General features: G+C 32.9%; 1 protein-coding gene across 4 annotated transcripts in view; it reads left to right on the plus strand.

The window, feature by feature from the left end:
* Nucleotides 1-398: 398 nt before the first annotated feature.
* The window catches only part of LOC149487898 (uncharacterized), a 41,072-nt gene continuing 15,702 nt past the window's right edge, over nucleotides 399-25,768 (plus strand). The window contains exons 1-5 of one of the 4 annotated variants that reach the window (XM_089696601.1): nucleotides 399-654; nucleotides 15,479-15,626; nucleotides 20,231-20,559; nucleotides 20,740-20,895; nucleotides 22,455-22,638. In XM_089696601.1, coding sequence (XP_089552727.1) covers nucleotides 20,472-20,559; nucleotides 20,740-20,895; nucleotides 22,455-22,638 — 428 coding nt within the window. In that variant the 5' untranslated portion in view covers nucleotides 399-654; nucleotides 15,479-15,626; nucleotides 20,231-20,471. Of the gene's footprint in view, nucleotides 655-15,159; nucleotides 15,352-15,478; nucleotides 15,627-20,230; nucleotides 20,560-20,739; nucleotides 20,896-22,454; nucleotides 22,639-25,768 lie in introns of those variants that run through there. The other 3 variants (XM_089696604.1, XM_089696602.1, XM_089696603.1) reach the window with 3 other exon arrangements.

Raw genomic sequence — 25,768 nt, forward strand, 5'->3', positions numbered from 1 at the left:
GACCGTTAAATAAATTGAGCCATGCTATCGTCGTATACATTCTATGGGACGCGTCCCATGAATGAAAATAGGCCTGTGTAAATAAATTACACTGGTCAATCTAAAGGGTACGGTGAACAATAAGGAAGTCCTTAAGTGATTCTAGGATTCGCAAACACAATCAAGCATTCATGAATAATTAAAAGGTGAGCTACAAAAGCTACGTTCACACTCTACACAATTAACGTAGTCTACGATTTCAGGTCGATACTTATTATGAAATTAGAATGTCGTACCGGAGACAAAAATAGTAAATAGAGATGTAGATATATCGGTACGGGGTCTTAGATTGTTCATGTGAGTAAAGGTTTATTGTGATGGAGACATGCGCGGTGTATGCCCCGTAGGCAAGGTCTCAGAGTGACGTCGAGCGTCACGGAGCACGCCCGCGAGCGCTGCTCCTGTGTCCCCGCTGCCGGCAAACTTACGTAAGTTCAAACATAAACAGTGAAACTTACCATTGCAAATAGACATTACAAAGATCACAACGGAGCTGACAGCAAAAATTACAAGGGAAGAATTGAGCAAAGAAAATCAAGTGTGTGTTAGTGCTACGAACCTGTGTTAAGTTTGACATTAGAGTGATGTTTTTAATGTTTAAATTTTCATGATTAGGTGAGTTTATAATAACCAAAGGAATGTATTAAAATATTTTGTAGGTTGGAAAATGAATTAATAGTAAACTTAGTAAATAATAATTTTAGTATTATTATTATATTTTCGTAGTTATCACCTACGAAGCTCTACGGAAAGGGCAGCATCGTTTATGTTATCATTAATTTTATAAGTGCAATTTCGATGCACCGGGTATGCATAGAATTTGTAAATTTTCGGAGAGATGTAGAGAGTAGATTTTTAGCTCAATGCATAATCCCCAAAATATACTCTCAAACATATTTTCTATTAATTATTGGTGTAATTGTGTAGTTTATTTAAGTGAGAAATCTTTGTTAAAGTAATATACGCATGGTTATTATGATAACTATTCTTTCAGTTTCATAATACGCTTCGTGATTCTTAATCTGGGGGCACGGTAGTGCCCCCGCCAAGACGAGCCAAGCGAACGAAGCGCACGGGCACTACCTACCTTTTCTCGAAGCGCTTCGACATTTTTGAACCCTCATAACTTGGGTTTGGATTATGCTAGATCAACAAAATTTTTGGGATATATTGTCGTTAATTGTTTCTGATTATTCAAATTTAAACTGAATACCAAATTACAAAATAGATAATTATTATAAGTTTATTTTATTATACTCATCAAAGGTATATTTTTAATTTAACCATTAATTAAAAGATTATAATGAATATATAATTTAGCATACTATGGGATACAAGTTTTTCATTATACAATAGTCCCCGTGTTTTCCGGGATCAAAACTAAAGTATAACCTCTATCGCTCATTGATTAGCTATAGAACTTACTAGTCTACTGACTTCCTATTACTGAAAGATTTTTTATAAATCCATTTTTGAGTTAATCCATTTCAATTATGCAGAAAATGTAATTCAAATCCAATCGTAGGCCCCATTAACGTTATAAATGAGAAAATTCCTATCTGTCTGTGATATGCTTTTACATCTAAACTTTTAGTTAAATTTTAACCACCTATAACTTAGGAAAGGACTTAATATACACTTTTGATCAAATAAAAAATAATTTATGTGTGTATGGGGTTGCTACGCGAGCGGACCTGCGTGTGAACAGCTATTATAGTTGTAGATGTAAAATATTTTAATAATTACGTAGGTACTATATTTACAACATTACGTCACACATCAACTATATTAAAATGTCCAGTAACCACGTATAAAATAAACTCGTTTGAAGAGCTCCAACATTATATAAATTAGACTCATATTCACACAATACAGAATTATTATTATGCCGTGGACTGTAATAGCTGTTGTCACGCAAGAATACCTCACGTACTACATGACAAGTAAATACTAGGATTGTGTTATTATAAACTTTTTAGCGCTATTTTAAAATGAGACTTACTAAATAGGTACTTTATTTATTTATAATGTGTGGCTTTTAGTCGTAATATTTAGAAATATTTTAATCGTGTATAAAATCCATATAATAGCTATATTGAAAGACAATAAAAGGACTAAACAAAGAAAAAAATACGTACATTATTCCTGTGTATAATTTTTAGCGTATTGTTTTCAGTGTGTTTGCTACGAGCTTTTGTTGTCATCTTGTATAGTCTCACGGAGGTGTATTTTCCTTAGCATTAAATAATACAGAAGTCTGATTTATTGCCGTTCAGAGTCGCAACAACATTATGCGTTGCGTTATAATATCGATTTAGAAAAATAAATATTTCAGGGCAATTTTCACACACGGTACGATCTGATCCCATACTAAGCTTTCGCTTGTGATAAGGAAACCAGAAGGCTGATAAACATACATATATAATTTTAAATAAATACTGATATAGTTAAAATATAGCACTCAGACACAGAGCAAACATCTCTTTTCATCACACAAATATTTGCCCCGGGTGGGAATCGAACCCACGACTTCTGGCTTGGAAGGCAGGGCCACTGCCAACCAAGCCAACCGGTTAAAAGGTCAAAAGTATCATACATCGTACTAGTACAGTACACTGAGTACCAAAGGTATACAAAGGCTTTAAGGACCGCTATTGCACTATGATTACTTTATTGATGTGGCTTTCTGAGCGTAGCAAATAAAAAAGTTCACTTTAATGTTTATAGCAACATTATTATAATGATACAGGAATGCAATATGCAATGAATGTTTGCACAAAACTACACGAGAACTTACTACAGAAATGTCACAAAATTTGTATCTGTTTATCTTACAATTTCGTTGAAACCTAGTTAATATTGAGAAAACCTCGAAGCTTTCATACACAAATGGGAGTCAAAGTAGTAAGATACAGAGTTAAATTTTAAATTAAATAGTATGAATTGTGTTTCTTAGAAGCACTTCTTCTTCATCTTATTTACTCTTTATTTTCAGCTCCACACACCGAAACTGTAAACTTAATAGCACGAACAATAATTTAATTAACCTATTGGAAATAAAAAATAATGTTATTTTCATTTAAATAATCAACTTTGATGTGTCCTTATTACGAAGAAAAAACATAATTCAAAAATCATCATTCCAATTATAATTTAAGGCTTCATTTCATTGCCATGTTATATACATATAATATATATCCTTAAATTGTAATGAAATATGTGGCTGCTATTAAAATTTAACTTATTATCATGTTAAAATTTATATGATTTCAGTAATATAACTAAAAATCTGTTCGAATTTGAAGCTTTAGTGCAAAACTTCCCTCATTAACGATTAAACTGCGTACATTTGGTATGCCCTTGAAAAGTTCTGTAACTTTTCCGAATTTCGTAAGCCGCTACATATTTGCTTCTAATTTGCCTCTGAATCTTAAGGTAAGCTTCTTCTGCTTTTTTCATTTTTAATTTTATAATAAATACGTTACATAATATTCTCAAATTATATCGATAAAAAATACCTTTAACAATGCGTTTCCATCTCTTTATGCCTAACTTACGCTTACTCACATTAAGAAACTACTATTTATTAACTTTCAAATGACCAACAAACGAACGATTATGTCAATAATTGAGTTATAACAACCCTGTTTTATGCAAAATCCTATTACCTGAAATTTAAACGTAGCAGAAAAAACATTGAGCTCGGCAATAATAATTGGCATGATATTTTCAGTGCTTTTATTTCACAATATAAAAATACACATTTAAATAAAAATAGTATAGGAGTAGTAGCAATACAATGGGAAGGTCAAACTAAACTAGTATTTAACGACTTATTGTGTTCTTCTGAAACTCAGGTGAAGTGAAGAGGGGTTGCTAGCAAAAATATATTTTCTTTACTTGTCTATCAATATTTTATTTTTAAAATTTTAAGTCCTATTTTTATTTTTGTCTGTAAAAATATCGATAATGTAAAAGTTTTAAAAAGTATAAAAGTAGGTACACATTTATAAATTTCGTACTGCCTATTTGGCAAAAATCTTATAGAAGGAAAAGATAAAAACTTTTTTTTCCTTAATACCTCCACCTCATTACCCACTTACGCTTAAACATTCCGTTACACAAAAATGAAAGGCAATTCAAATATTTTTCTTGTCTTAAGAATTTTAGAAAACAACATAATACGCTACAATGTTTCAAAAAATTCAAATCACTACCAAAAAAGGTTTTCTTCGCGTAGTTGATGTTAGAAAGTTGTAACAAAAACAGCTTAAGGACATAAATAAGAACGGGAGAGTAAGATATAGGGGAAAATAAAGTGTTGAAATAACGAAGTAATTCGAAACAAAAGTTGAGATGCTCCATTATAATTCAAAAACTTAGAACATTAGATTATGTAGGTCAGGTTAACCAACAAGAGGATTGCGCCATTTCATCCGTCGTGGAGCCACTTTCATTTTTTGTATGCAAGCGAGAGTGCCAAAAGTTTTGCGCACTGCGTCGCTTCCTCGAACTGAATATGTATGGGGGTAAACTTGCCAATTCAAATTCCGCTAGATTCTTTACCACGTAGCGAAATATTGAATTTTTCTCCTTTAATGGCGAGGATTCGCGCGCCTGTAAAACAGCCCAGCTTGCAAGCTAGATTTGTGCAAATCGTAGGCAGCTTAGAGCTGGGTTACATTGTGTAAAATAGCAACATACCTACAAAGATAACCGAAATATCTTTTTCTTTATACAGAATCTTCTTTCTTTCTACAAGATCTCCACTGCTAAATATTTTTCTTATTTTACGTGTGTAGTATTTTTTTACTTTCTTTTCGTTTAATTATATTTTTACTAATACAAATTTTATAATAGCTAAATATCGTATCAAACACCTCTTATCCACACCATATCCGAGTTAAGCCTTCATTTATTAGAAGCAAAGCGGAGTCAAAAGCGGAATTCATTCAAACACTAACTTTTAAATAGAGTTCATGAGATTTCAAAGTAACTTAACGTTAGCATTTAATATTTATAATTGACGCCGGTAGTGCTAAAATAAGATATAAAAATGATATAAATTGAAGAAATATTAAATAATAAATTAGCCCCGTGACACGTCCGTGACCTAACGAAAGCTTAATGCACTCCGCTGCAATCGTAGCAAATCGCTGCAAGGCTGACGTGCTCGATTTATATACATATATTTTGGAGTGTTAGCTGTAGACGATAATGATGTCTGAAATAGATGACTATATTTCAGCTTAAGTAATACAGAAGCTTGATAAATGCTCATTACGGCTGTCTCGGTAAGACTAATTGTACTTCCGTAAAGTAATATATTGTTGAAAACTCTTTCAGTTTTTCTTGACGGCAGAGTAGGCGTCTTTAATAATTTGAGTATTCTTCAATTGTTCAAACGCTACAGTTGTTTGAATGACGGTCTCGCCGTGCTGTAACAATGGACTTCCGTTCGAATACTTGACTCAGAAACCCAGAATATCTCATAAGGGTTTTTCACTCATACAATGTGGTCCTAATTAGAAAAAAAAAACCATGAAAATCATCCTAATTCCTTTACCATGTAATACTTTACTATAATGGTACTTTAACAAGACATCGTAACATAAACTTCAGACATAATATTAAGACCACAAACAACCGTTACAACCCAACCTCTCCAGGTCAGTGATATATTACGTTGTAGTTAGTTACCTTGTAACTTACCTAAATAATAATCGTTTAAAATACATAAATACTTGTATTTGAATCTTGCATCAATAGTTTTTAAAAAGCCCTGGATTTATTGGATCAAAGCCACTATTAAAAATACCTTAATAATTTACGAGATCCTTTAGCACCACCTGCTCAATACGTCTTCCCAAACCACCTGCTCAATACGTCTCCCCTCGTTTAAACCTGTAACTTATCTATCAGTCAGTGAGTCGTTCAGTCACTGTACACTGAACAGATTTATAGGTTTTGAATTAGGCGGATCCCCATAGAGCGAGCAGCCTCGCGAAGTAATTGCTGCCCGAGACAGCTCTGTCAGTGTGGACGTAGCCCGAGCGACCTCGAAAATTATACTATTTACTTAAATTACAGAAATTGTAAGCATTTATTTATATCATTTAGGATTCAAAGTTTTTCATTATTCGTTACAAATTAGACAAGAGAGAGAAAATAAGTTCGTAAACAGTAGTAAATTCACGCATCGCGTAAAAACATTCGTATAATATGAGACAAACGAGAAAAGAAAAGTGGAAGCGAGATTGCTATTGTAAGACACATACCGAGAGTCTGTATAAAAACCTTTCGTGGAGATGTGCTAGATATCTCGGTTTTCTGTTGCTGTAAGACACTACGATTTCTTTTTAAATTGAATACTACTGAATAAAGTATTATTTCACGTTTAGATACTATTACTTAAACGTTATGGATATTTCAGTGGATATCACTTAAAATAACAGGGGAGGGATTCGTATGATAAGTTTAAAGGGAATATTGATTGAAATTGATATTTATTATTTTATGGCATTCAAATGCTTTATAAATATTATATTGATTTCTGAAATAATCACTTAATGGGTAAGTATTGTTGGTAGGCCAGAATATTTACGGAACAAATCAAATTTTGGGAGATTTACGTAATTCCTCTTTAATTTTTGGTTCATAATCATACGAACAGTCATACAAGTTTAATAGCATTATATTATGCTGATTTGTCCCTAACTCACATTATAATATGTAATATAGGTATAAAATACTTTTCTAGAACTCACTTAAACACGTTTAAATGCGTTCAACTTATAAGATTTGATTACCTAGAGCCGTAGGGAAAATGTAAAGCTGAATAAAAACATGCAGGAAATAATGTTCACAGTCTTTGCGTTCTAAAGGAAGGTTGCTTCAAAGCTAAGCTTTAACGATGAAGGTAGAATCATATTCTAATTATTATGAATAAGAATGCTGGAAAGATAGTATCATTTGATAGCATTTTACTCAAGTTTAGTACTTGAAATTATATTTTGAAGAAGCGGGAAATAAATTGTGATCAAACAGAATTAAATGTTCCATCAATGTCATGTTTTTCGAGGTCAAGCGTGCTCAAATCTAAGCTTGCTATCTAACATATTTATTAATAGAATGAAGATCAATGCAATTAAGTAAATAAGTTTTAACCTTGTCTAAAACTTTAATCGGAGGTTTTTTTCATGGCTACTTTAATTCAATGATAACTTGTTAATATTTTACTGTTTGGTTAATGAAAAAAGTTTGAACTTATGTTTATAAAAATTACCGCCTATTTTTTGTTCTTCTTGTTTGATTTTATTGTACTAACTAACTACTTACTACGTACTTAAAACGCTAAGCGAGTAAACATGTTTGTAATAAAACAATATTTCTCTGTAAGTTATTAAAATGTAATCTTTTTGAGAAATAAATGTCTTATAACCATGAATCGGTGTTTTTAAAAGATAGAGAGCTTTGTGGTTAAACACGAAAACTTGTTGCCATGACTATGTATAATAATTTAACTGTTCGGATGTATTTTATTACATTTGAAGCCACACCGGCGATATCACGTTATTAGCATATTAATCTAATACATGCTCTCTTGTTATCTATTACTGGCGTTAGCGAGCAGTACTAGATGATGCTGTTAGTCAAATTTCCGCATGATAATATTACCTACAGATTAATTAGTATGTCAAACATGCATTGGCCGACTATACCGAAGCATTGGATTTAATAACTGCAAATAATTACGCGGTTTCAAACATAAAGCGGTTGAAGCTAGTTAATTTTTATAACGGCTATCGTTTAGTTTTAACCAAATCAGTAATGATGTTCAAATGTTAATAGTAAAGAATAAAACGTAATAAAAACTTTACTCATTAGACATCGACGAGAAAGCTCTCTCATGCAGTTAGAAGTCTAAATAATCCGAACTTGCATATTTGAAAGGCCCAATTATTGTTCTGTTGAATAGAGATAACAATTTTACATAGATAACAATTTTACATACTTCAGTAGGTATTCATTAATTATTTACAATGCGAAGAAGCCTTCGTCCCTTCTGTACCGATTCCTGAGGGCTCTCTAAGTTTAGAGTGAACAGCTCCTTAAGGGTTCTCTTAAATTAGGGGTGATACATTGTGACAATAAATGTTCTTGATTTTTCAAGATTTTTTGACGTGACAACGTCTTATAATTCGATAAAGCCGGCTGCACGCACGAAAAAACATGACTCATGCGGCGTTACCTCGCTCTGAGGCGTTCCATGTAAGGCTTGAAGTGCAAGCGAGAGCGGAACGAGCGACAAAGAAGCACAATCGGACGTTGTCATGTTCAACTATCGTCAGAAAACCGACTTTACAGACAATTAATTTTTTCTGTTGTAATTTTTGTGAACGGTAGAAAAATGATATAAATGTTCTAATGTGCTCCATCGCAGTAGTTAAATTTTCATCGAAAGCGACAGAAGAAAAACTGATTACTGAAGTATACATAAAGTTGAAAATTTTCTTACAAAAGAAAGATAAATTATTGTATAGATACAAATAGGTCTAAGGATGAAGGCACGATATTTGTAACAAATTAATATTAGCATACATACCTAATATAGGTAAGTACTCGTACTACAAAGATTCTCACGAGCTTTATTTGAGGCTTAAGTGTTTGGAGTCATGGCAACGTATATGCCTATGTGATTTAATATTCCTCATTTGTTCAAGAATACTGTATGATATCATATTATTTACGGCGGTAGGCAATATTAATTAACGTAAGGTTTAATATGATTGATGTATTAACCATTATGTTTTGACGCACGGCTTGGCACATCCTTTTATCGGATGAAATAAGGAATATCAGTGCTAATTAAAATTAAAGTAATAATAAACCAAAATTTGAATACACATATAAGGACTTATAGAACATATAAGTATATAGGTACACAAACGATGCCGCGGAAAGCGAGCTAGTCATAACAAATATAAAACATAGCAATAGCAATAAAAAGTAATTTATTCTTATCAAATTCACCAATATAATGGTATTGCTTTCAATTTTTATTTATTTCTCTTTGAAAAATACGTAAATTCATAAGTATAGCTATTTTGCTCTCTAACTAAGGGCTTTCTTGCCCTACGGAAGAATAAATTTGCGAATGTTTTGTTATTTCTTATTTAGGAAAAATTCGTTTAACCGCGCGTGCGTAATTTGTTTACAAACCGCCCAATTGTGCTGCTTAAAAATATATTAGATTGCTTATCGCCTGTTTTATGTATCCCGTCTTTATTGAGCAAAGTGGTTTTCTTATTGTTGAGAAGTCATTTAGAATGCTAATATTTTGCCATCATTAGCACTTTAATGATAAGTCTTAAACATCAGAACTTTTCGTTATTTATAAGAATATAAACATGACTACTTAATAGTCAAATAAAAGGTAATAAGAAGTATATTGATATCTGTTAGTGAAGGCTTGAAGAGCTATATTTCTCTTCTATTCTGTCTTTCTTCAAACATCTTTAAATGTATAATAATAATGTTTTGAAATACTTACATTTTCTTATCTAAGGGCTTTATTTTCTCATTTTAAAATTGATATGAAAACCTAATAGCATAATATTTTTAGCCCAACCCGTGATTTAAATTTACTCATGAATATTAACGCCTCGAGTTATACGAAACTCTATGATACGTTTATCAAAATAGAAATAGTCTCACATTTTATGACACCTCTAGAACGTTAAATTTGATGGTGGCTACATTAGGCGCAAGCAATTTAAGTGAAAATGCGGCAATAACGAGCGAAGCTTTCATTACAGTCCATAAGGTTAGGATTTGCGTAAAGAAAGTTATAAAAACAGTGGCAATTTTACGAGCGTTTGTGGTCTGCAAACAAATGAGTACGTTTAGTGTAGGATATTACATACAACCAACAATGTATAGAAATCATTACAGCTATTGAAAAATTAATTGTGAATTCTTTACTTTCACGATAAAAAAGCGTACATTTCATGACAATTAGTACTTTTATAATGAAAACATTTACTAAACCCAACAACAAAAACGCGTTAAAACATCTATTTATCATGAACAAATGAGCGAAAAATGCAATTAGCGAAAAAGAAAAACCACTCCCAATATAGAAAACCTTTCCGAAGACATAAATCTTTCTTGTTTGCACTGTGTTTTTCGACAATTGAGGGTCAGCCTGCTTACTCGTAAAACCCTTTTTTGTTTACCATTTACCTCACCTACTAAGCTACGTGAATATACAGCTCTTCACGACGAGTTTTATTACGCGCTCCAGAAAACATAATAATATTTTACACGCGTATTATAAATTACCATACGAAAACAGAGTGAAATAACTTTACCTTAAATTTCAGAATAATGTTACCAACACACGTGTTTACCACATAATTGTGCTTGTGATTGAATGATGATGAACCTGCTCCTTTATAATATAATACTTGATAATATCTTGTTTATTATTATATGTTTAAGAAATTCTTAAGAATAATATTAACCGAAGGACTAAAAACAAATCTAAATTTATCATCTGATATTGGTCATTTACATTATACAAGCCAAATAAGCATTATTAAAACAAAAAGCTATGGAAATTGCACAACAAATATAGGCTCTTTATGCGGCACTTGTTTTGACAGGCCCTTTTTATTGAAAGTGAATTATCGCTGCACAGATTGGACGCCTGCTGTCGAAATTTAAATGCGGTTCAATTTTGGGGATTTCTGGCAATCAGTGTCCTTTATTTTCATATACACTCTTCGCGTTATTCGATACGTTATCATGAAAATTTCAATTTTGTTTATGTTTGTTGTTTCAGGGAGCGTATATTGTTCAATTTGTAAACGGAAAACATAAAACTCCATCTACGTGTGGGCGTAAAAGAGACGTGCCTTTTATATTATTTCAAAAAGTTCGTTACGTGAATATCTGGCTCGGCTAATGTATTCGGTCTCAAGTTATTTGGGTTATTACAGATGATGGCGCGATCCTTCCGCGCCGCGGGGACGACGTGTTATAAAGCGGACACTAAATCTTGCTGCTATTGACAAATGACGTCGCTCGTTACAATACCGTATCGTTTCCCAGGCCCATAGAATTTTATATTCCTCGACCCATTTCCATGCTATTCGATCGTCCGTAAACCGTTATATTATCCTGAACGCGAAGAAAGTGTACGCTATATTCCTGTTTCATAGCTCTACTTGTAAGGTTTTGTAGCTCGTCTCCCCTTCCGTCCTGTTTGGAAACATTTTCAGTAATGGCATACTAGACACATTACGTGCACTTATTTAAAAATATTAAAAGTTCAAGGAGAACGGAAAATCCGATGCAAGAATCTGACTTGTAGTTGTATTCTCATAAATAAAGGAAGTAGGATAATAAACATGTGCTCTGTTAATAGAGACGGCAAAAAAGGGGCAGTTGTTGTACAATAATTTACCTCATTACTTATTTATAAAATTTAGTTATTGTAAATTATATAATTAGCAACTTTTACTCATTCTTTTAATATGAACAGCTGATTATATAAAGAGCATTTTATAATTGTGACGTTCAGAAATGAATGATAAAATTCAACGGGAGATGAAATGAGAAGATGTAAGGTTTCGTCGAATGAATTTTATCTTCACTATTTTAAAGATTCATAAATAATTTAATTCATCAAAAATGCTAATATCATTAGGACTGTCCAAATTATTTTTAGCCATATTAGCATTTAATTAAAAGCTGACATAAATGAATGTATTTATATATTTCAGAGATGAATGTGGCTCCAAGTAGTGCTGTATAATTCTGCTCTTTGTGGAATTGCTCGTAAATCACCGCAAGACCCGAGTTCTTTGACAAAAGTACCGTCATATATAAATACATTTGTATGGACGCTCTTTCCTTTATATCACACTATTTCCTGAATCTCAATAGAATCGTTAGGAACACATATATCGATAGGAACGAGAAATACATTTTTAGCTTCGTTTTTAGGAATGTAAACAACAAAATGGAAGAAAATAATGGCAAGATTTGTTTCGAACGAAAGTAGGCAAAGCATTTTAATTGTTCACAAACATCGATATATCTCAGGTTCTTTAATATAATGATAGATATGAATTTATATTAACAACTAGCGGTCCGCCCCGGCTTCGCCCGTGGTACATATTTACGTTTTGTCTACATAAAAACCATCCTCGTACTTCAAGGAATATAATAAAAAAAGAATTATCGAAATCGCTTCAGCCGGTTTCGAGTTATGCGCTTACCAACACATTTTGCCATTCATTTTTATATATAAGATTGGGATAATAATTCATGAATATCAAATGAATCTATTTAATTGAGGCATCGAGAGAAAAGATAATAATTTTAATTTGATAATATTCTAAGCCAAATATAAATGATTAAAATAAGAAATATGTAATATTCTGCTTCACATAGACTAAGTCTATACTGAGCTTTAAGTAAAAATATGTCAGAGATTTTTCTCACACCCAAACTTAAAAAAAACAGCAATTTCAAGTATAAATAAAACAATACTACATAAAATTTCCTAAGTGTAGAAACTCGGAAAGTGTAAAGCGTGTCGGAGACATGGGAGGAGTGGCATTTCGGGAACCAAGTGCTGTTTGCTCCCGCGGCTCTAGTAATATAAACAAAACGCACTGGGAGCACTCACCGCTCGTACGATTGAGCCGGATCGAATATTTAACGTGGAAGCGATTTCAAAAACATTGTTACTCAAATATGGAGCCGTGCCGACAAGCACCGGATAGAGGTGAAATATTTCAATTTCACAATCCTTTTCTATCTCCCAACAATCCTACATGTTTATATGAGGCTTTAAAAGAAAAAGCTTTTTCCACCGGCCTTGCCTAAAACGATTTTTATATGAAACGTTGCAAAATCAGTGGTATAATAAATGAAATCTTGGATTCCATTTCTCCTCATAAAATGCAAATTTATCCAAAGTATATGACATTATAAAGTAATAAAAGTTGACCTACCACAGATGTGGCCTTCTCCAATTCTGTCCGGAAATGATGAACGGAATCGGCAAGTAAAAGGCATTAAATCTGTCTGGAGTTTTCGATTTGCATTGGGAAAATTGCATTTTCGAACTGGCGGCGACAAGGAGGCGACGCCTGCAAATGTTTGCGAGTGCTTCCTAAAGCTTTACTTAAGAAATTCCACATCTATATCACAACTTGTTCTAATATATTATGGAAATAAGTTTGATATATTTTATGTTCAAAGACGGAAAACTGCCATGACTTTAACTACCCAAAAATAAGATCACTCTTTCAGTCGTATATTCTTTTTTTTTTTTTTTATAGTAACCCTAGCAATAGGGCAGGCGACTCACTTATTCATTCTGCAATAAATAATTTATTATTGAGGATTAAATACAGGAGATACAAACTGGAAATTAGGTACGGGTGTTTTTTATTCTGTATTATCCTCGAAAAACCAACAGATTAAATATAAAAATTATTTATATGTAAATATTAATACATATAAAAACTTTTTGCGTTAAACGAGAACAAAACCTGGCTAGTACGAAAAAAAAAACTATAAGAGAAGAAAATTTTAAATGTAAAAATTACGGTTGTGTCTGAAAATTAACTTATTATAAAATAAAAATACTTTTGGCGTTATTATGAAAATTTTTAGTTAAAAACAGCAAAGACAAAATCTAAAAATGGCTTGCTGTTACGATGAATGTGGGGATTATCAAGTGACACCTATTCTTGTGGCTCCCTGTGATTCGTCGCCGTGTTGCGAGTCGCCAGCTTTATGTTACCCTTGTTTGCCCCGATGCCCTAAGGGCCAAGTTGTATACTGCTGTGAAAAGAAACCTAGGCGATCTCCACCCTGCATTGACGATGATTGTTGCGAACAATCGAAAAAGGGATGCAGTAAACAAAAGAAGGAATCATATCAACGGGATTGTTCTCCACATCATTGTTGCCCAGCTTGCAAGCATCCTACATGCAAACCTGTCAAAACGAAATATGTTATACCCTGTTACCGCTATGAAGATGGCCGCATTGTGAGTACATGTACTTATGTAGCATATTCTTTTTGGATGCGTTCCAAATATCTCGAATGTGGTTTACATTTGAACCATATAAAGCGCATTCCGACAAAATTTTTGTCATATTATCTTTAAGATGATTCCTGAAACCAACGACATATATTGTTTATATGTAAAATTTGTTGTTGGTTTCAGGAGCAATACAAGCCGTCTCGTCACGGTAGGTTACCAGTTTCCGCGTATTGCCGAAATGGACTACAGGATCAAATTCACGGTTATAGAGGAGCTATTCGATACCTTTGCGCTGGTGGACAGTGCAACGATTGTTCAGTATTCACTGCAGTAGAACCTATCCGTAGAATATTTCCTAAAATTACTCAAGAAGTTTTACCCATTAAAAAGAAGAAAGAAAGGAAACAATAAACTTAATAACACGAAAGATATACGCATAAATCGCATGTTTATCTCAAAACGATTTACATAAATTTGTCACCCTAGAAACATCACCCGACAGGTTCACCCCATGCCCTCCTCCGCACTCAAGCGAAATGGACTACAAGATCAAAAGTTTGTAGAAAGTGGTGGGATATCATATATTAGAAAATGTTGGCGTAATGCGCAATGGAGTGACTATCCATTTGCTATAGCTGTCAAACCCGCGAAGAAACTTTCTGCCATAGTGCCTAAGAAGAGGTGAACCGATTGGGTGCGTTAATTAATCAATTTTGTCACTTGCAACCGCGTTATGGCAGTGAGTAATGAATTGTAGGCATGGCTATGCTTTTGATAATATTTTATAAAGTGTATTTTAATAAATGATACAAAACGGATGTCATAACAGATGAAAACGGTGTACAAAATGTAAACTCTCACTCAATAAAACGGAATGAGAATGTCTATAATGATTAAATTGCCACTGTCGGTTGCAGGTGCAAAAACTTCCCGTGTCTGCGTTCAAGAGGAATGGAATGCAAGACCAGGAACACTCAAAACTCTTAGGTGCAACTAACTTTCTTACAAAATGCCCCCGTGATGTCTCCATAGAGTGCGATGTTTGTACGAATCCTGTGAAAATTAATGATCCCGTAAAAGTACCCAAGATGGAAAAGTCTGAATTGGGCTGCAGAATATTAAAAAAGAAGCCTATAGAAGTTTCTCTAGAAGATATTTTAGATGACTGAATTAATTTATATGAACCAAATATGTGTTATCGGGTGGAGTGCTAAGTTTGGATAATCGATTTCTTTGAATAGGTACTAAATAGAGTATATTTATCTAATATTATTTTACATGATAAAATAATATTTTTTCATGGACGCTGTTTTTATTATTGCATGATATTTTCTTTGTAATTTTGAAATATATTTCTTTTTGTTTCAGGTGAACCAGCCCACAGTTCTTACGCGCCGGGCTTGCGAAGTGGCCGTAGGTTGTAGACCTCGACGTAAACCATTTGTTGCTTCTTCGTTTTGTGCGGATTCGGAACAAGAAATACATCGATACGTGTCTGAAGATGAGCGGGTATCGTGTTAGTTAATTAATAATATGTAATAACTTATATAGCAGAAATCCTAATCTTCCTCCCACTAAAAGAAAATTCTAGAATCTAGTCACAGTATATTGCAAAATGTTAAATCGATACTCTCACATGTTCAAAGAGAACATTAGCCGTAATTTGAAACGATATAGGTAGCTTTTTATAAGAAATTAATATTCTACTAAAGGCCCGCCACCTGAATCAATTCCCACGCAATATCCTTTGACGAGGCCGAAGCAAAAAGCCGAATAAACGCCGTCGGTGACGCTGAGGTGAAATTCAATTTCATTACTACTCAGCTCAGAGCAGAAAAATGAAACGAGCCAATGATAACTATGAAAGCATAAAAATGTTAGGTAATTAGACACGAGTTTTAATATAAATCATAATAACTTCAAGGATATCTTTGAAAATTCTTTCAACGGTACTTGTAATATCTTTTATATTATTTACATCTCAATAATTAAGCACGCTTTTAATGCCCCAAATATTTGAATTCCAGATTGACCCGATTAGTATTTCATTAATATGTTAATTTTTGAAAGGTCACAGCTCAAGCTTTGACTAATTGAGACATTAATGGTTAAAATAATGGCCCGTTTTGGGTTGCTTGGTTGTTTAGAGTTTTTGCCATCGATCGCGCCCACTCACCGCAATGTTTATTCGCCCAGCGCCGGTCGGGTTCTGCTGGGGATTTATTTCCGACCCGGGATGAAGATACGGCTTTTCGTGATTGGTCCCAATAATCCAACTATTCACGACTCAGCCAATCTATCTTAAATACAACGGCGCGCGGCGCCTGAGCTTAAGTAATCAACGCGTATATATCCAGTCAAATTAATTTAGAATTAATACGTTTACGGGTTTAGGAATAAAATAGAGATACATTATGGAAGCGATTAACCTTTGATTTGGCAAGCTAATAGTCGTTTCTAAAAATAAAGCATAGGAAATATTATAATATTCTTTGGCGTAGAGGAAGACTATAACGAATCATAGATATTTTTACTTGAATAATAACAATATTTTTATTATTTTATTTATTTTTAAATGCATTCTAAACGGGTAGTAAATGCAAGTTGTATAATAATTTCAACTATATAAACTCGTATTACCTATACCTACTAACTATAAGAAATATCTTAGTATTTCGTTTTAAATTTCATATCAGCTCAGATTGTATTGAATTTCTTCAGTCGGTGTCAATTTCTATTAATTATAACACACATCATTTTCTATTTTATCTTCTGTAGAAATAATGACTTACAAATTAATATTTTCGAGCTGTGTTTAATTATTATTAGTTGAAATAAATTTTACTGAATTGTCATAATATAAGTGTTACTTTTTTATCGAGAAAACATTGAGAAAATATGATAAACTGGTATTTTTTTATGAAAATCCACAGCCATCCCGTTATATTATGCCAAACGTGTCTTTGACAGCTATGTACCTATCTGTCAAGGTTATTATTGGTAGTAGGCGTCTGCATACTAAGCATTTTAAAGAAAATAGGATAAAAGATATTTATAAATTTCATTATTTGCAGTTAGAATATTGTCTTTGTAATAACACTTAACGTTTCGAAACAAAACGAAAATTTTAAAGCGCTTATTTAATCCCAACTCTAGCACAACAGAGTCGGCTAGTTGCTTCCTTCGACTAGTAATAGATATCAATAACAATTTCTCCTTAACCCAAACCCGCACGGAATTTATTACAGTTTACAGAATCCTTATTAAAACGTTAATCATTTGAATTTTTCGCTATTTATGTAGATTGGATAACGGAATTTAAACTTTCCAGCCTCTTCAGTAATTAACAGAAAGCGCAGTAGCTCGAAACACGAAAAGTTCCGAGATAGGAATTTCGTCTTAGGATTTTTTACCTGCAAAGTTAATTAATTTACGAGATTCGAGTTGAGGAACTTGACTGCTTATGCAAATAAGTAGTTTATTGTCGCTTCGCGGAGTTTGTGGAGTCTTGATGGAACTTTACATTCGTATTTATGATTAATTCATATTAAATGTGATCATTTCCGTCTCGGAGGCGCAAGTTTCTTAGTTACTCCCTGTAACTAAGTACCTGACGAGTCTATAATTGTTTTTTTTTTGTTCAGGGTAACTGTTGCTACCATTTCGAGAAAAAGAAAAATGGATGTGGCATGAACGGCTGTCACGCGTGCAGCTCGTGCCCCCATTACGGAGATTGCGTACCGGCGAGGAGTGTGCTTCCAAACAAATGTTATTTTCATTGTTGTTGATGCTAATCCATGCGGGATGTTTGGTTTTAAATTGTTCGTTTGTTTGCATACAATGTAACTCTAAACAATATGGTGGCTATATTATTATTAAACTCTTTATTTACTTTTCTTTTTTTATTTCGTAAAATGATAGTTTTGTGAATTATATTGTTGTCTAGAATCTCTGATATAATAACAACAGTATCATAAATCTGTATCTTTTTATTATGGTATATAAATGAAAGTCGCATTTGTTACAACACTCAACTCAAAAACGGCTGAACGGATTTTAATGATTTTACTTTGTTAGATTTGCGACCTAGGGCGAGCATTTGTCTTTAAAAAATAATTCTCCCAATAGAATTTGTGTCAATTAAAAATGTTCATGCAACAATTAGGATTATCACTATCTTATATTATAGAATACTTATTATAAAAAGAGCTCAACAGATTTCGAACCATTCAACTTCCTATAAGAATTATATTATAAAGAAGCTATTCATATGCATGGTCACGCTTGAACAATTCGCTAAAATTCAGTATGTACGAATATATGTACCTAAGGAATTTAGCATGCACCATAATTAACGGAATTGAATATTGAAGCTGAACTTTTACATAATATTTTACTTAGCAGTCTAAGCAACAAAAGTCTAATTATTATTAACGATTGTTATAGAAAGTTAATAAACCTGCTGGCACAAGGTATTGTGTATTGTGAAAATAATTAATCATAGTCTTTAAGAACACATAGGAGGTATCAACTTTTACACAATTTGTGATTGCATTGCAAAAAATCTGAAACCCAAATTATAATTAATCTGAATAAATTACCATGCCATAAAGTAAACTGACTCTACAATTTTGACAAATATTTGCGCAAATCAGTTCCATAAATTGACGAATAAGGGCTGATTTTTCAATCCTTAGTTAAAACTTATTCGTCGAATAACGTGCTAAACTACTATTTCAAAAGTATTCTAATTGCCCATCTTTTAAAATTTTACAGGCGGCATTTTTATATCAATATGTAATCACTTATTTGATGTAGTTTTACCCATGTTTGAAAAATCGCCCTAAATTGAAGAAAAAGTGATTATTCTTGGAATTAAGAAAAAATCGCTTTTTTACTTTTTGAAGATTACCTATAATTATAACCATTACATTTTACTCCGTAATTAAAACTGTATTTAAACTTTAATATCTACATTTTGCAATCGAAACTTCCTAGTTACACCTCCACAGTAAACAAACTGACAAAAACAAAACACGATACTGTCAATCCCATCTCTGTATGTGTGGATTTATAAATAGGTATATTCTATGTACCTGTATTCGACACCATGTTATTTTTATCTGTGACGAGGGAAAAATAGGGAAATTATCCTTATGTCCGTGACTTTCAATTTTTTAATAACTTATTTATAATATTTTGGATATGTTTTGGAAATACCTTTGACATCATCATATGAAATTGTTCCAAAAAAAAAGTATAAGAAATACAAGAAATAGTTAAAAAAGATCACCGCTTCACAGATTAGAAAAGTAAAAATAACACATGAATTTACAGTAACTCAATCTAAACGTAGCTTTGTAACTAGCCCTAACTAAGCCTTTATAAAATACACTTCATATTTGAAGTGTAATAAAGATCCAATTGGCTAACATTGCATCCGAAATCTGCGCAAACTTTATTTCCCTTATATTTGTGAAACGGCTACTAAAAGTCCGAATTTTCTTGTGGAATTCCCCAATTACTTGATATCGATTTTTAAGGCGGTAAAATTTTGTAGAGCGCAGGTCTTCTCACCTTCGTTGGTGTTTTATGTTCAAGTTGCGACTTTCCTTAATGTTTTGATCCTGTTAATTTTTGTGGAAACTTGATATTTGCAGTCGAGTTATTATGCTTTCCCTATATAGATTTAATGGAATTAACTGCTACTTTGTATTTGTATAGTACTTTAAAGCGCCATAAGGCAATGCTAAAGAAATAACTTTTAATCTTGGTTTTCATAGAAATCTTTCACTTGTTAGGCAAAGGCAATTATAAAATTTTCTAGATAAGGGTGAATAATGTGATAGCTAATATCTATAATATTTTGTTCCGTTCAGGCTGTAGGTATAATTTTCAAAATCTAAGATACCATTTACTATCAAGTTTATTTTGTGGATTTAGTAGGTATTATGATCTGTGATGTGGATATGTGAAGCCAGTGAAGGCTGTCTAAAGACAAGAGTTATTTTCTTTTATAAGTCCCAACCATAAAACAAGAAAATATGAGAAGTCGACTGCAAAAAACAGTATGCAATAAATATAAGATTCTCCAATAACGGGAATATTACTTTGTTTCAGACAACGCGCCGGCCAAAATGCGAAACGAAATCAAATGGAAAGAGGAAGATCGGAAAGATTTGTAATAAAACCTCGATAAACTAGCTCCGTTGTAACAATAAAAGCTTTAGAGGTTGAAGTCAGTCATGCGTATCGAGGCATCTTGGGTTTTTTATTTTTTTGTTCGGGCGTGAGTCGTGCGCCAATGCGAAGGCGAGGCGGGCGCGAGGCGGCGCGTGCGCGGTGACTGCCCGCGCGCACCATGCGGCAGCCGGTGGCCTTGCTGCTTGCCGTCGTCTATGCTGTTACGGCTCAAATCGCTTGGACACCTATTTTCCTTGACGGTAGCAGTATGTGCCTGCTATGCTTCTTTTCTCTGCTCTTCTTATCATTTTCACTTCCTTTAATCTACTTTTATCATCTATAACTTAATTTATTTGCTTAAACAAAACAGCTTAAAATTAATTTCCGTGCGAAATAAATTTAACGTAATTTAATCATCCAATTACAAAATACGTAATTACAAACAGGCCAAGTGGACCTCTGGACGCAGACGTCGACAGGGTGCGCGTGCGCGGGCGGCGGCGAGGAGTGCGCGTGCTGCGTGCGCGACGGCGCGTGCCCGTGCGGCGATGTAGCGCCCACACGCTGCGCGCAGTGCGGCCTGGAGCAGTACTGTTCCAATAGTACGTGTTTTGTCAATAGGAAAAGAATGTTCTACAATTTTCTTGTGGGCGATTTTTAGCGAGTATCAAAGTCTTACGGACTTTAATCTCTCCATGAACATTATCGCTGTAAAGTGTTCGAAATCATAATATAATGAGTGTTTAAAATCCGTTAAAAAGTCTCTTATTTGTAAACATTAAGTGGTAATTAAAGAACCATAGAAACGTACGAAATTGACATTTCACAGCTTCCTTGTTTTTTCATTGTTGTTACACGTGTGTGAGGTATTTTGCAAAGATTTAGACATAAACTTGTTGTTCTCATTTCTAGGAAACCACTTTCCGGAAAAAAAGTATTTTAATGGAATTATGGAACATTTTCAAACTTTCCTCTTTATTCATTAGAATAATAGCCTTCCTAACGCTGTCGATGTTATCGAAAATTGATGATCTTTCGTTAATGAAGTTATTATTTAGATGGAATTTACCTAACCCAACTCTAACCCACACTCAATATCAGTAATGAGGAAATCATAGTCCATATAGGTTCTCTCTGGAGAAAAACATACTTTAAATCAGAATATAAAACTTACAACAACACTTCAATGCCCTGATAATATCCTAAACTTATATAATAAAAGCCGAGGAATAAAGTTCCAAAGTTATAAGTTGATTTGAATGGTAAATGGTTGAACTAGAAAGTAAGAACGAAAATCTGATTTGATCAAAATACATGGAACGCGAATATAAACTATTAATCAAGTTTACTTTATCTAGTTACGTAGCTTTTTAGAGCGCTGGATCAATAAAACGTATAAAAGTATTTCGTATTGAAAAGGTAAAATCTCAAACAGATAAACAATTACTCATCCTTCCAAGTTAATTAAATACGGATATGTGTATGCGAAAAATTACATACGGGCGAATTACTTCTCTTTTTAATATAATATTGGATGAATATTTTGCAGGATATTAATAACATTATCAGAAACTTAATATGCAAACGATATAGTTTATGCAGTATATTTTGGTGAATATTGAGGTTTTTAATTAATTGTTTTTTTGTGATGTGGAAGTAAGTGCTGACAATTTTCTTGTATAATAAATATAACGGAATGAAAAGTTTTGTTTTCTATTTTTGCACATTGCAGCAGCTTTGCGAAAAGTCGAATGTGCCTAAAAATCTTCGATAATGTTTACGTCCAATATCGTTAAAAGCATTAAAAGCAAAGATAGCACTTTTATACTAAACAGCGATAAATGATACGTTAGCTGATTTGAGATTTATCACATACAGTGCAGAAAATCCATTTATGCGCTCTCCATGTCTGATCTTTGCCTAACGGACTTTACGTGATATCGTTGTAAAGCTGATTTTAACTTAAGTTCGAATAACTTTCAATGATTTTATAGTGAGTAGCCAACACGATCTGAATATAATAACATGGTCAGTTTTATTAGTTTCTAATCAAAGATAGGAACATTAATTGAAAATCTATTACATTTTTACTACCTACATGATGTTTTTGGAAAAATTTCAATCTATTAGTAAGTATTAACTATCGATTATTTTTTCATAGTGTGCAACATCACAATCGATTCCCGTATTCTGAAGAGCAAGTCGGGTAAAACCTTTGGGCAAATCAAGTCGCCATCTATCGAAGGGCCTGGTGCGTGCTCGTACCTCCTTCAGCCTGATGCGGGGCAGCGAGTCGAGATACAAATATACAGACTGGTTTCTGTTGGAAGATTTAATGGCACTAGGTAAGTTCTTTAAAAAAGCGTTTTATTATGTTCAGCGCTTACGGTGTATTCAAGGTTTATACCTAACCATAACTATATGTATAACCACAACATAATATTTTCAAATGAATATGTTTTTCTTGCTTATATGTTAGAAAAAGCTTTATATTATGACGTAATATTGCAGGATTGATGAAGATTTATCCCATTAGCTAATTATATTAAAACTAGTCGCGTGTGATATAGATACCGTGTGTAGTTTATCGTAGGAGAAAGCTCTAGGATTAAAACTGCAGTGTTTTATTTTCTACGTTATATTTTATGTCTTTTGAGTTTTCCATTTACTATACTATAATGCTATAATTTCATTATACTGTTTTTAAGGATTGATCGTGTATTTTAATGAGCTCTAATTTTGAAGTAAGTGCCTACTTACTGGTTTCTGTCAAATCAATTTATGTTCATCTGTAAAAGACTGGAAGACAAGCGTGGAGTGGACGGAATTATAAGAGAACCCTAGAATCCCGCAGATACTTGTAATCAATGTCCCGTCAAATTGAATATGTCGTAATGCGACCCTCGTCGTTTCTTGTTTGCAAATACGGTGCTGAAGATGAATAAATTGTTAAGTCTAACACATCTTCAATTCTTTTTTTTGCAATTATATAATTTATCCAACGTGTAGTATTTTATTGAGTCGATCGCCGTAATCTAATAACAATCATATTTTATCTGAAATACATGTTAATACTTAGAATTACCTATAGTAAAAGAGTTAAAAAGGATAGATGAATCCTGAGATTACTCTCCATATACAAACTCATTTATTTTTTATTCCATTACAAATTAGTAACAATATTTCAATGAAATAAAAGTAAATATTAACTCAGTTGTTCGAGAAATCAATTCTGCCAATTCTTCAACATTTACCCTATATTCCTATAACGATTCTAAGAGCCTGTTGTCCATTCCCCTTGATCTGTTGATAAGACACGCCGCCTAACTTATCCTCGACTCAATGTAAGTCCCTGACCTTTGGCATCTCGTCTTCCGTGTCACATTGAATGCCTTTGCATTTCAAAGAAAATATCGGATGCATATAGCGAAATGCTTGCAATGCACTACTTTTTATAATGTGGTTCATATTTTGAAATACCTAATGATGATTTGGATGAAAAAGTAGAGTTACTTTATATTGAAAACTTATAATAAAATAAAACCGGCCAAGTGCGAGTCGGGCTCGCGCACAAAGGGTTCCGTAGCAGCAAATATAATAAATTACAGTTAAATCAACCTATCTCAAAAACTATAAGAGATACTTTGATCAAACCAAAAATCGTTGAAAGAGTTAATTAGCATGCATCACCTCTATTTTTTTTAGAATTTTATACCCCGTAGTTATAAAAATAGAGGGGGGGGGACATACTTTTTACGACTTTGAGAGCTGATATCTCAAAAACCGTTCACTTTAAGAAAAATGTTTTTTAGAAAACTTTATATCATTTTAAAAGACCTTTCCATTGATACCCCACACGGGTATGTACATCGAAAAAAAAAATTTCATCCCTCAGTTACATGTATGGGGGGCCCCACCCCCAATTCTTTTTTTTACTATTTAGTGTCATATTTTTGTAGCGGTTCATACAACACATATTCCCATCAAATTTCATCACTGTAGTACTTATAGTTTCCGAGTAAATCGGCTGTGACAGACGGACAGACGGACAGACGGACAGACGGACATGACGAAACTATAAGGGTTCCGTTTTTGCCATTTTGGCTACGGAACCCTAAAAAGGAAATAAAGATATTTTGAAACACATATGTATTTTGTAGGCTTTATAAAATGCAATGATGATTAATTATGTAATCAATATATTGTAATACATTAATTTTATAACATTGCTGAAAAAAATGTTTAATGCCTACAACATTTAGTCTATGTATAGTGCATAATGTGTGTATCATTTAGTATATTCATAGTAGAAATTTCTCGTTAAACAAATTCCACCACGTATAAGTTACGCCCGAACCATAAACTCCTTTACTACCGCAACCGTTTTCTCTAACCAGTGTAAGTGGGCTCACGAATAAATAAGTAGTCTTATTACCTCAATCCATAGCAGTAAGTTTGCTAAGTCTGCTATCTTATGTTCACTAGCTAAGCTACACTTTCATGCTTATCTTGATTTGCTGGGATTCAACTCGGAAACTAGACTAAATACGAGTTCAACTTATGCATCTTTAACTTTACATTTCTTGTTGACATTCTTAATAACGGGAGATATAAACTCGGACTCAACTACAATATTAATAATATGACAACACAGGGAATTTATTTTGTAACAAAATGGAAAAATTAATAAACAACGAATATCGCAACCACCAATAAAAAGATGCGTATGAAAAGCTCTTTACAACAAGTAGCTCTAACCTCTACATACAAATTAATTAAATAAAATTTTAATTACCTGCATTTCTATTTTGTTTTTGTAAAAGCTGTGGTTTCATAAAATGAAATATTACAAACATGGACATTCATACACATCTTATTTATAAATCGTAAAACCGTCTACAACAACACATCAAAAGATACACGATTCTTTTGAGTCTTATTTTCTTAGAAGATTATAGAAGGTGAGGTACCTACTTTTAATAAGCTAAGTAACAAAAGAAAATAAGTGGCTGAGAAGGTCGTGTAATCCACTCGGGCTATGAGACTATTGAGGACGCCTGACCTTAAACTACACACGCTATGTCAATAGTGAATTATACGCCGACGTAACGTACTTTTATGAGGGATTAAAAAGGTTTATATTATGTCATAATACCTTTATATTTCTTTAGTGAATCTTTTTTGCAGAAATGTAAATAGTAAGTAAAGGTTGAACATAATAGTTTAATAGGATAAAATGAGGCAGATATTAAGCTTCTTAGCTAAGAATTATTATTTTCTCTGTCGCTTTTCTTTTTTTTTTTCGGATGCACTATATTATCAATTTAAGCAGCTTTATTATCTTTTATCCATATAATGTTTTTCTGGTTTTTGTGAAATATTGTATGTATTACACATACAATGTACATATCTATATTATTTTCATTCATTTAAGTAAATTAATTAACCATGTTATTGAACACGACGTTTTAAATA

The sequence above is a fragment of the Colias philodice genome, chromosome 6 (genome assembly GCF_061535455.1).
Source record: "Colias philodice isolate Cphi_HAF_F1 chromosome 6, ilColPhil1 Martin Lab GWU primary, whole genome shotgun sequence".
NCBI lineage: Eukaryota > Metazoa > Arthropoda > Insecta > Lepidoptera > Pieridae > Colias > Colias philodice.